The following is a 13214-nucleotide window of genomic DNA, read 5'->3' on the forward strand; positions in this document are numbered from 1 at the left end:
AATATTATCTATAAGAGTGGTCTCCAACCTTTTTAAGCACAAATCACTTTTTGAATTTAAGTGCAACCCAGGGTCTACCCTGCCCCTTCCCCGAAGCCCTGCTCCTTCCCCAATGCCCCACCCCGTTCACTCTATTCCCCCCGCCTCATCGCTCGCTTCCTCTCCCTCACCCATTTTCACTGGGCTGGGGCAGGGGGGTTGGTTGTGGGAGGGGATGCGGGCTCTGGGCTGGGACTGAGGGATTCGGAGTGTGGAAGGGGGTTCCAGGCTGAGCCTGGGGCAAGGGGTTGGAGTGCAGGAGGGGATGCAAGGTCTGGGAGGGAGTTTGGGTGCAGGAGGGGGCTCCAGGATGGGCAGGGGGTTGGGATGCGGGCTCTGGGGGGAAGTTTGGGGGCAGGAGGGGGCTCAGGGTTGAGGCAGGGGTGCAGGCTCCCGCCAGGCGGCGCTTACCTCAGGCAGAGGCGCAGCAGGACTAAGGCAGGCTCCCTGCCTGTCCCGGCCCCGCACCGCTCCCGGAAGCTGCCGGCACGTTCCTGTAGCCCCGAGGGGGGGCACATGGCTCTATGCACTACCCCCACAGCTCCTGTTGGCCGCAATTCCACGTTTCCAGCCAATGGGAGCTGCGGGGGTGGTGCCTACAGGCAGAAGAAGCGCATGGAGACCCTCTTCTTCTCCCCCCCTCCAAGGCAGGGACATGCCAGCTGCTTCTGGGAGCAAGGCCAGGGCAGGCAGGGAGCCTACCTTAGCCCCGCTGCACTGTCGGACTTTTAGTGGCCGGAGGCTGTGATCGACTGGCAGAGGCTCTGTGATTGACCAGTCGATCACGATCTACCGGTTGGTGAACACTGATCTGTAGTCAGTGAACTCAACTCATTATTTTTGATTACCATGTCCTTCAAGATTTTAGAACTAGAAGATCTTGCACTTAGTTTTTGTTTAGAGACTTGGTAGACGAAAATAAGCTTTCCTGCTTTTTCAATTCCCAGTTGATTTCTTAACATTTGAATGAACTAGTCATTGAGCAGATCTCACTGAATAAACTGTAAGGAAGAAAATATTGTCTCTGCAGCTGCAAAAGAGACTCCTGTTGTCAAAAGCTGGTTTAGCACTTCAGTAATCTCAGGTTCCAGTTATTTAGCCAGTAACTTCCACCAGTTCAGTGACTTTGACTTTCTTTAAAATTTGGCAGCAAATGTACTGCTTAACATTTTTTGTATTTAATTTAAATTATTTTAATAGATTATTATAAGTGTAGACCTCAATGTCAAATGTAATTTAAGATTTATTTTAAAAATAAAAAATAATAAATTTAAATTGAAAAAATCAATAAATCTAATTTTTTATAATGACCATTTGCTGACAGATGAGCCAACCCTACGGAGGTTATGAGGCAAGCTTAATTCATTTTCTGCTGGCTAAGTTGCTTTATTAATTATAAGTGAGATTAATATAGCTGAAACACAAGTAGGGAAGCATATGAAATAAGGAATATTATTCAGGTAGACTTAGCAAGAGGCTGAGACCTAAGTGAGGCCTAGCAACATAACATTTAGGATGAGGACTTGACCCAAGGTCATGAGATTTAGTAAGATGCAGCTTGTGACAAACAACTAAATCTCAAAGAAGTAAAAAGTTAAAATAGCAGTTCTAGGGAGGCTTGGGGGTACATGTATCCATGGAGCTAAGTGCATTGATGTATCTAAAGCATTGGGAAAGGGGTGAATGCTAATGACTTATGCCAGCCTTGGAAGTTTAATAATGGTTAGCTGGAATACCAAACAAGGTTCTCTGGAATACCACACACAGATAGGAGAGCTGAAATCTCATTAAATATGGTCCTGGACATGTGTGGGAGGAATGGGAAAAGGGAATATAAAGAAGTTGTTTACCCAACCCTAGTTGGCATGTTGGGCTTGACAAGACAAGTAAGCTGAAGAGTCACATCCCACTTTTTGTATACCCCACTGGCTATCTTCTATCTGTGTTTTCAATGGTCTCTGGAAGTTTGTGAGTATGACAACTTTAGGGACTTTTATGTTGTATGTATGTATGTGTCTTTTGTGGAACTGCATACATTTTTTCAATGATTTGGGTTTTTAATAGTATTTTTGTCCTTATGGATATGATTTACCAATTTCATCTATTAAAGATATGTTGATGTAGCTGCTGAGTAAAGGATCTGTTTGTGGTAAGTGCAGTTTGCACCCCCAAATTAATCCAGGCTGCATATTTTTATCCTTCCTGTCAGATGCCGTTTTCAGCCTGTGAACATTGGAACTGATGTATGCCTTTCCAACAATTCTCATGATATTAAGGGTACTGAAGAAAATAAGGCAAGACACAGAACTAATCATTATGATAGTCCCAGCATGGGCCAGGCAGTTCTGATATTTGATCCACACAGCCACTTCCCCCCAATCACCTTACCTCTTCTGCCTGATGTATTCTCACAGAACAATGGTAGGATCCTACACTTGGATCCAGCTTCCTTACTTCTGACAGCCTGGGTACTGGCTACATGATGTCCACTGAAAGAAGGTGAACAAAGCAAGAAACCTTCAAATAGACTTATTTTCAGCATTACGTGGAAGAGGCTTTCTGTCTGGTTATTTAGGCATCAGCTTTCTCCCTTCAATTCACCCATTTCAGCAATGTTGAACCGTTTGCTAACCCAGAAACAATCTGGGTTTTCCATTGACTTCATAAGGGTCCAACTAGCAGCAATATCTGTATATTCCCATCTTACCCAGGTCTATACTGAAGTTTTGAACCCTACAGTGGCAAGATTTCTGAAGGGTCTTTTTCTTCTGGTGTGGGAGCCCACTCATAGGACCTCAGTATTAGGATTACCAGGATTGACGGCTTCCCCCTTTGAGCTGTTAGCAGCCTTATCTATCTTATCTCTTTCCTTCTTATCTATTAAGACTGCTATTACATCATCTTGAAGTGTAGAAGAGATTCTGGCCCTTGTACCATGTTTCAGGAGAACGGAGTCACGCTTAGGCCTTATCCCAAGTTCCTGCCCAAAGTTTTTCCAGTGTTTCTTACTAACCAATCCGGTCACCTCACTGTTTTCTTTCTCAAGCCTCATTGCAAGCCACACTTCACACACTTGATATTATAAGGGCACAGTCTTTTTACTTAAAATCATTCAGGAACACATCCAGACTTTTTGTGGCCTTTACTGATAGAGTTAATGTGCAACCTATATCCTCAAAGAGGTTATCAAATTGGATCTCCACCTATATGAGGACATGTTATGAGTTTGGCAGGTTAGAGCCACCTCATCACATTAGAGTTTATTCCATTAGTACGCAGGCTGCCTCTGATGCCTGTTTGAAGAATGTCCCTGTACCAGAAAATTTGTAGACCCGCTATGTGAAGCTTGATCCACATATTTACATGACACTGTTCTTTAATAGAGGTTTCCAGGATGCCTATTTTATTTGTGATGTCTTGCAGTCATTGTTTAAGTAGGACTCCTGTTTCTGACCGTCAAGCAAAAATAGACAACTGTGTGTTAGTCACCCAGGGTAGAATCTGGGTAGACAGTTACTTGAAGGAATAATGTTTATGAACCCTACAGGAACTCAGAGTAGCAGCCGTGTTAGTCTGTATACGCAAAAAGAAAAGGAGTATGCAAATAAATTTGTTAGTCTCTAAGGTGCCACAAGTACTCCTTTTCTTCCTACAGGAACTGTGATTCTTAAAGATGCGTTTTCCACACACATTCCACAACCTGATCTCCTTCCTGGCGACTTTGAAGTTGTTCTCCTCTGGGATTCTGTATTGATGGAGGAATGGTTGGGTCAGCTTTGCACTTTATGCCCAAACATGGGGCAGGTAGTGTGTGAGGGCACTTAGGGAGCAGGTGTGGTCCCCAAAAGACTCTGCTGGCTAAAAGAATCTGATCCTGCATGTGTAGGGTGCATGTACATCAAAAGTGGAATCCATGGGGAAAGCACATTTTGAAGAATGAGTTACTGTAGGATGAGTAATCACTCTTCAGAAAAGGACCTGCGGATTACAGTGGACAAGAAGTGGGATATGAGTCAGCAGTGTGCCCTTGTTACCAAGAAGGCCAACTGCATATTGGGCTGTATTAGTAGGAGCATTGCCAGCAGATCGAGGGAAGTGATTATTCCCCTCTATTCGGCACTGGTGAGGCGACACCTGTAGTATTGCATCCAGTTTTGGTCCCCCCCACTACAGAAGGGATGTGGACAAATTGGACAGAGTCCAGCGGTGGGCTACGAAAATGATTAGGGGGCTGTGGCACATGACTTACAAGGAGAGGCTGAGGGAACTGGGGTTATTTAGTCTGCAGAAGAGAAGAGTGATGGGGGATTTGATAGCAGCCTTCAACTACCTGAAGGGGGGTTTCAAGGAAGATGGTGCTAGGCTGTTCTCAGTGCTGGTGGATGACAGAACAAAAAGATATGGTCTCAAGTTGCAGTGGGAGACGTCTAGGTTGGATATTAGGAAACATTTTTTCACTAGGAGAGTGGTGAAGCACTGGAATGGGTTACCTAGGAAGGTGGTGGAATCTCCATCCTTGGAGGTTTTTAAGGCCCGGCTTTACAAAGCTCTGGCTGGGATGATTTAGTTGGTGTTGGTCCTGCTTTGAGCAGGGGATTGGACTAGATAATCTCCTGAAGTCTCTTCCAACCCTAATATTCCATGATTCTATTAAATGATTCTGTGATTCTTATCTTCATATTTCCATCCCAAATATTAATTTGTGAAATAATAAAGGCCAAAAACTTCTTGTTTTGCTCACCAAATTGGGCATGTGGTTTTCATTGCTGTGTTTTCACTTAGAAGCGTCAACATGGATGAAGGCCCCATTGTGCTAGGTTTTTTTACCAATATATAATAGGAGATGCTTTCTGATGAGAAGAACTTAGTCTAACTTGCTTACACATACTTTGTGGTAAGATGGCGAAACTTTTAAATGAGAGCTTAAAAAAATAGGCACCTTAGAAGAAACAAGACCGTCCTACCCGTCCCCTGAGCTCCTGGCCCGGGAGGCTGTCCCCCCGGCCCCGCAGCCACGCTGCTGTGCGGCGCAATGCTCTGGGCAACAGGGCTGCAGAGCCCGGCTTGACCCGGTGCTCTGCGTGGCGCGGCTGCCTGTCCTGGTGAAGCCGTGCTGCCAGCCACCGATGCTCCAGGCAGCGCAGTAAGGGGGCAGGGGAGCTTGGGGGGTGGGCACGGGCGTGGATAGGGGTCAGTGCAGTCAGAGGGTGGGGAACGGGGGTTGAATGGGGGCAGGGGTCCGGGGGGGGCAGTCAGAAAGGAGAGGAGGGGTTGGATGTGGGGGCGGTCAGGGGACCGAGAGCGGTGGGGGGGGGGATTGGATGGGGCAGGAGTCTCGGGGGCGCCGTCAAGGGGTGAGAAGTGGGGGGGGGTCAGATGGGGTTGGGGTGTGGGCCATGCCTGGCTGCTCGGGAGACACAGCCTCCCCTAACCGGCCCTCCATACAATTTCAGAAACCCGATACAGCCCTCAGGGCAAAAAGTTTGCCCGCCCCTGGCCTAGGGTCAGTGGAAAGGGTTCACCTATTTAAAATGGAATTCAACTCTAAAAAATTACTATATGACAATTGCTTCTTACTGAGAAGAACCTATTCTTTGTGATGTTCAGAAATGTATCTGCTTAGTGATTACAGTAACTTTTTTCTACTTTTTATTCCTGTTTGTACTGCACAAAGACCTGAATTCCTTTTGTGCATCATCCAAATAAAATTGTTTTACTGAATTTCACTTAAATTTGTTCAATCTCATTAAAGGCATTGTGGTGGCATAGATGGAATGAGGGCACAATTTGGCCTGAAGAATCTAACTGTTTATGATGCAATGAAGTAAAAGGATTCAGTTTGATTTTTCAGATCTCAGGTTGAGCTTCCAGGGTTGGTAGCTAGTTACAAATTAAAGCAAATCTGAGCAGGAAATTAAGCCACCATAAATGTGAAACACCAGTTCCATTTTTAGAGTCCCTTCTTAAAGTAGAGCTGCATTTCAAGTTTGAAAGTCCATATTAAGCTTAAATGTGAAATGAGTGTTTTAAATTTTAGTTTAAAAGGGAAAAAGTAATGTTTACTTTTTATAATGGAAATGTGTGTATACATGATTAAATCTAAAAAAATAACTTGAAATTCAAGACAGAATGTCTTATGTCCATCTTATTTTTCTTTATAGGTTGCAACTTTACAGCAGTCTGTTAATTTACTGCAAAAGGATAAGGATTATCTTAATCGTCAGAACATGGAGCTCAGTGTTCGCTGTGCCCATGAAGAAGATCGCCTTGAAAGACTTCAGATTCAGTTGGAGGATGCCAAAAAAACTAGAGAGGAAATGTATGAAAAATATGTCACATCCAGGCAAGTTCTGATATTCTTCTGTCTTTATAAAGCAGACAAATGAAATTAATTTTTCTCTGAAATAATTTATTAAATGAATTCCATTATAATGTATATGGTCAGTTTCAGAGGAATTTGTCAAGATCTGTGTGCTGAAATCAGAATTTAATTTAGTATCTTCATTTTCCATTGTAATACATTAGAAAAAATGCATTAACAAATTAAGATTAAGACAAACCTGTAGAGGAAACCCTTCCTTGTGGGTTTCTTTATAGAATCTATTCTCTTATCTATGTACAGAGGATTATTCTGAAAATGCCAGTTAATGCAAAAATAAATAGAGCATGTAAATTGGTATCACCCTGCCCAAATGACTGCATCTTGCCTGGGGGTTAAACTAGAGCAGGGGTTCCCAAACTTGGTTCGCGGCTTGTCCAAGGTAAGCCCTTAGCAGGCTGCCAGACCTTTGTTTACCTGAGCGTCTGCAGGTACGGCCGCTCGCAGCTCCCAGTGGCTACTGTTCACCGTTCCCTGCCAGTGGGAGCTGCGGGAAGTGGTGGCCCGTCCCGTGCTGCTTCCCGCAGCTCCCATTCGCTGGGAACAGTGAACCACGGCCACTGGGAGCTGCAAGCTGCCGTACCTGTGGATGCTCAGGTAAACAAAGTGTCTCATGGCCCGCCAGGGGCTTAGCCTGAACAAGCCGCAAACCAAGTTTGGGAACCCCTGGTTTAGAGGTACCACAAAGTAATATAGATCTCTCTATTTAACATGGTGTTACCATATGACAGAGCAAGCATCATGACAATATCCATGACACAATTTCTAGTGATGAATGGGAAATTGAGAGAAATCTCTGATCGGACTTTTAATAGATTAGGCATGTCTATCAAATGTTAATAATAAAAAAGATTAGACAAGTGTGTTGTTTTTTGCTGGTGAATGTACTTTGAGTATTGAGTACATGGTATTCCAAATTTATAAGTATGTATTTGTCCTCTGTTTCTGGGTATGTAACAGGTACCTTAATTTTAGTTTTAAAAATATTTGTATTACAAAGTGTAACTTGTCCTACTACTTCTAAAATTTGGATTTAAAAACTAACCTTTTTTGTTTTAAGAGCACAAAACCAAAAAGAGTAAGAGTTAGGCAATTTTTCTTAATACAAGTTGCTTAAAATGAGCAAATTTTAGAGCTGAGATGAGGTGAACTGGTAGACTTTGTGCAGTTCTTTCTGAGAAAGACTCAGTTCTTTCATTCTCTATGCTTGCTTGTAAGCAGTAATGCCTATTTGCTTTTATAGGCACAAAACTAAAAGAATATAAACAAAGGAACAGACCGTTCTTTCATAGTAGCAATATGACTTAAATAAGTGGCTGTGAAGCAGAAACAGTTTTGAAAATATATATAAAATTAATTTAGGGCCAAATTATACCCTTTGACACCTCAGAAAGAAGCTGGGACAGGGAGGTGGGCACTCCAGAAAGGTTGCACTTACCTTGAAATGCTCCCTGTAGGTGGGACAGCTTTGAGGGTGAACGTGGCCCTCCTAAACCTACAGATCAAGGGGATGGGAATCTATGCTCCTGTTCCCTCTTTTAACTAGTAGCGTGACTCCTGTAAAATCCATACAAATGATAGGCTACGAGCATCTCTACAAAATCCCCATCACAGAAATGGAGACAGGCCTGGATCTTGAGCTGCTACTGATTTAGGCTGCAGCAATTTATGTGCATATATCCACTACCTAGGGAGGAGAGTGACTCTACTCCTTCCTTACATCAAAACTTAAGACTTCCAACCTTGCAGAACTTCAGAGAATGCCATCTTCTATGCATCATCTATCCTCCTCCTCCCTTACAGAATCAAGAGTTCTGCTGCCTTCAGCTTTGGAAAATAGAGTACAGACTGTGATGGGTTGGATCACAGAAACCCCCTTGGGACTGCCAACTGATGTGCTGAGACCACCTCTGAGCCCATTTTCCCTGGCAGCTTGGGATTTCAGAACCCTGCCTGGTTGTGCCAGACACGCTTGCCTGCTACAAACACAAACTTGAACTCCGTCCCTCAAAAGCTGCAGGCTAAACTGAAAACCACTTAAGAAGTGTTCCTGTCTCCAACACTCAGTTGCCCAGCTCCCAATGGGGTCCAAAACCCAATAAATCCGTTTTACCCTGTATAAAGCGTATACAGGGTAAACTCAAATTGTTTGCCCTCTATAGCACTGATAGAGAGAGATGCACAGCTGTTTGCCCCCCGCCCAGGTATTAATACATAGTCTGGGTTAATTAATAAGTAAAAAGTGATTTTATTAAATACAAAAAGTAGGATTTAAGTTGTTCCAAGTAATAACAGACAGAACAAAGTGAATTACCAAGCAAAATAAAATAAAACACGCAAGTCTAAGCCTAATACAGTAAGAAAACTGAACACAGATAAAATCTCACCCTCAGAGATGTTTCAATAAGTTTCTATCACAGACTGGACGCCTTCCTAGTCTGGGCACAATTCTTTCTCCTCGTACAGCCCTTGTTCCAGGTGAGGTGATAGGTAGGGAATTTCTCATGACTGCAGCCCCCTTTGTTCTGTTCCACCCCCTTAGATATATTTTGCACAAGGCGGGAATCCTTTGTCTCTGTCTGGGTTCCCACCCCTCCCTCTAAATGGAAAAGCCCCAGGTTAAAGATGGATTCCTGTGCAGCTGATATGATCACGTCACTGTAAGACTTCATTATGCACTTGCCAGCACACAGGTATACAGGAAGACTTGCAAGTAAATAGAGCCCTCTACAGTCAATTGTCCTGGTTAATGGGAGCCATTAAGATTCCAAACCACCATTAGTGGCCCACACTTTGCATAATTACGATAGGCCCTCAGAATTATATTTCATATTTCAAGTTTCAGATACAAGAGTGATACATTTATACAAATAGGATGACCACACTCTGTAGATTATAAGCCTTGTAATACGTTACAAGAGTCCTTTTGTAGGAAGCATATTCCAGTTACATTATATTCACACTCATTAGCATATTTTCATACAATCATATAGAGTGCAACGTCACATAGACCTTAATATTTAGAGTATTTTGGCAGATTTAGTCTCTGTTCAGTAACAGTAACCCTATTTTTGTATACTAATGGAACTGTGCATTATAAATATACGTGCAAAACAATCAGCCAACATAGCCCCTCCTATTTTTTTGTTTTAATTAGGTAATTAACGCTCTGCAACCTAAGATTTTCCCACTGAAATGTACTTCTTTGTCGGAGTACTTTGAGATCTATGAATGAGAAGTGTTATGTAAATGATAGGTTTTGTTGTTTATATCCTAAATATTTCTGAAAGTCCTGAAGACTGTTGTAAAAACTAAAAAAAAAACATATCAGACACAACTTATGCAGAGTGAATATCTCACCTAAATTTCAGAAGTAAGCAAAAGAGGACATAGTATAGAGATGTAATTTGTGGATTAATTAACATCTATGTTTCAGATATGATGTTTGGGTGACCTAGCTCTGAGGGTAGCCACTAGAAATAAGCTGCTCAGACAGTCATACCCATAGTGGTAGGTTGTTTTGAATGCTTATCGCTTTTAAATCTGCACTGGTATATTAGAAGTTCAAATGAAAAATCCTCCTTAGATTGACTGGATAATCTCCATATACATCATGCTGTACTGTGGACATCACCTGCCCAAACATGTTTTTTTAATCAGGGTCGCAACCACACACATATTGAATATCCTGGCACCTAGATTCTAAAGACAGTGATTTTCAAAAGCACTCAGCATCTACAGTTCAAGTGTTTACCCGTATGTATTCCGCTCTTGGTGCACTCGAGCTCAGAATCTTTTTGCCAGCAGTGTTTGTTGGGGCTGCACTTGCGCACAGAGCACCCATGTGCCCCTCTTCTGAGGGCATAAAGGGCTGACTGCGGCTAGCCATCCTTCAGTTCCTTTCTAACATCTGTATCTATGATATGAAACTGCAAGTAGCATCTCTAGCTCTTACACACTTGCGTACCTAAAACAAAGGTTATTGTGTATAGTTATTCTTTATTGAATTTTTCATAGTTAGTGTAGGTTTACTGGGTTTCCCCTAGGGTAATTTTTTTCTCCAGGTGTTTGGTTGGTTGGTTGGTTGGGTTTTTTTGATTACCTGGTACCAGGTTTGGTACCTTATGGCTGAGCAAAAATCTCCAGGATTTAAATATTGAGGCTACTGTGCTCCTTGATGATAATCATTGTAGTTGTTTATTTTGCTTTGGTGAGAGATATATCCTGGAGAAATGTTCAGTTTTTCATTTATTTTCTTAATGGACACAAGGCAAGAGAGGCTTACCTGGAACTTTTTTTATTTTGGAGAAATCCCTGAGTCTTGGTTCTGATTAGGATAAACAAGATACATCCAGATCTGTTCAGTCTTCCACCAGAAGTGCCCCAGTGAGCATTGGCTTTGTGGCTGATTCCCAGTCTCCTGCTTTTCCAAATCATTCCTCAGCTGTTCATGCTCTGAAGTCCACATCATCAGCTGCTTGTGCTCCTCTTCTAAGGAGCACAAGCAGAAGTCACAGTCTGAGGAACCTAGTAAGAAGAATGGGCAGAGGTTGCTTCACTTTACTTCAGCTTATGCTAGCACAAAGCCTGGCACCCGAAAAGACCCCTGTCTTCATACTTTGGTACCTACTAAAAAGTAGCATCATGCTGCCTTCAGGTTTCAGCCCAGTGTTGGGGCTCTTTGTACCAGTATCTACTCTATCGGTACAAACACCATCAGCGCCAACTATTCCAGTGCCGACTGTTGCTCGTGGTTTTGAGACTTACTGTACTGGGAGACCTAATGGTATCCACCCTCCCTGAGTCACTGATTTTATGTTCTGTAGATACACCCAGTAGCACCAACCACCACCATATCCTCTGTATCGGGTACATATTTGGTGCCAGCAAGGGATCTATTCAGATCATGCCCTGAGACTCCTGCCAAGTCTGCTCCACCACTGGAAGAGTAGTATTCCTTTTCCTCATAGGCTTTAGACTATAGCAGGAAGGAGTCACCTCCTGACTCTATTAATTTTGTTGGAATATATAGACCTAAAGAGTCAAACATGACCCTGAACCTGTGCAACATTAAATGGTTTTTAAAAAGGTCAGGGATTTGTATACAGAGACCTCAGCTTTCTTTGTTCTTTGTCAAACATCCATTAAAAATCTTTTTAATAAAAGGGTTATGGTTACAGGGAAAAAAGAAAAACAGTTAAAGCATTTGAAATGTCAAGTATTAAGTAATGTTTTCATGTTAGCCATATCTCAGTGTTCCCCTTCTCTTTAGTGAAAAAAAGTTTTAAGAAGGAAAAACTCCTTGTTTGATGGTCTTTTTTAGATGGTATTAAAACTGGTAATAACTGTCCTTTTGGGGAAAAGAGAAGTCAGTTGAGATGGGCTGGAGCTGTCACTGCTGCTGTGGTTAAAGTCCGATCCCATTTCCAAGAATCCAAGAAAGGCAAGTACACACAAAGGCAGAGAGAAAAGAACAGACAAAAAAATAATGCCGCTTCTGTCTCAGGTGTTGACTCTTACTTGCAATCTCACTTTTGGAACAACACAAACACAGCACATGGTTTTATCAGCCACTCTGAGACCTGGCAAACTTGTACCAGCATTGGGCTGTTTAAGGCATTTCATTTAGCAGCCTTTCTAGTCAGAAGCTTACAGCATTGTTGTGAAACATACAGTCTTGGCAGGATAAACTAGACTCTTATTAGATGGAAGGAAAAAGGAGAGGGATAGGAAAAAGAAAAAATAAAGTGGGAAAGGAAAAGGACACAGGGGAGAGGGGACAGGGACAAAAATCTTACCGGTTATGTCTAAATTCCAAGCACCACCTGAAATGTATTGTTGTCAGCTGGTCCCTCTCTCAGGCTGAATCTAGTCAGGACACCATTCAAGATGAGGAAAACAAAGGCACAAGGATTAGATAGGGTGCCAGGAGACGATGGAGGTGGCAACCATGATGGTGAAGCTGGCTCCTTCCCCTTCTTTCAGTCAGCAGCTGTTGTGCTCACTTCCATCCTTCCATATTTCCCCCTTCCCCAAGTCTCTTTTTGATAAAGGACCACAAAAGGGAATGATGGGTGACATAGCCCATCCTGTCCTTATTTTTTCACCAGTTAGGCCTAATTTCCAGCACACCAATTCTGTTTAATTTAATTTCTGGTCCCACACTTCTCTTGTTTACCAGGCATGATCTTAATGCAGGCTTTGAGATATATCAATAAGTTTTTCTATTTGGACTAGTTCAGTCTGTCTCCCTTTTACACTTTTTCCCATCGGCATTTATTTTTACAGGTTATTCTTCAAGCGATTGCACATGTCCATTCCGCCTCAGGTGTGTGTGCACTCTGTGTATTGTTGTCAGAGATTTTCCCCTTAGCAGTACTCAGCAGGGCAGCTCACGTGCAATCTGCTGCCTCGCACTACTGTCTGGTAATATAAAGGGCAGAGCTGCCAGTTCCTTCTTTATGGCCTGTGATGGTTGTTGGAGCCATCATCTTGCTATTGCAAGTTTTCCCTAGTTATGGTCTTCATATAGTTGGTACTCTTTTAACAGCTTTAGTAGTTTTAAAAGTTAGAGAAGTAGGTTTTCTTTTAAAAGTGTTCTGAACACTTTGGTTTCCCATTGCTGTGTCCTTGTATTGGTACTGGGACATACTTGGTCGCTGGGTTTCCAACCCAGTCACTCCTGCAAAAAGCCGATGTCAGTAGTAATTGATCTTTAACTATTCATGGTAAATAGGCCCAATGGCCTGTGATGGGATGTTAGGTAGGGTGGGATCTGAGTTACTACAGAGAATTC

At 42.8% G+C, this 13214-nt stretch overlaps 1 protein-coding gene across 3 annotated transcripts in view; it reads left to right on the forward strand.

Moving 5' to 3' along the window:
• PIBF1 (progesterone immunomodulatory binding factor 1) overlaps positions 1-13214 on the forward strand; it is a 174014-nt gene that overhangs the window by 28447 nt on the left and 132353 nt on the right. For all 3 annotated transcript variants that reach the window (XM_043504587.1, XM_043504588.1, XM_038400874.2), the window contains exon 8: positions 6201-6382. In XM_043504587.1, the coding sequence (XP_043360522.1) occupies positions 6201-6382 (182 nt within the window). The remainder of the gene's footprint in view (positions 1-6200; positions 6383-13214) is intronic.

This window comes from Dermochelys coriacea, chromosome 1, assembly GCF_009764565.3.
Source record: "Dermochelys coriacea isolate rDerCor1 chromosome 1, rDerCor1.pri.v4, whole genome shotgun sequence".
Lineage (NCBI taxonomy): Eukaryota > Metazoa > Chordata > Testudines > Dermochelyidae > Dermochelys > Dermochelys coriacea.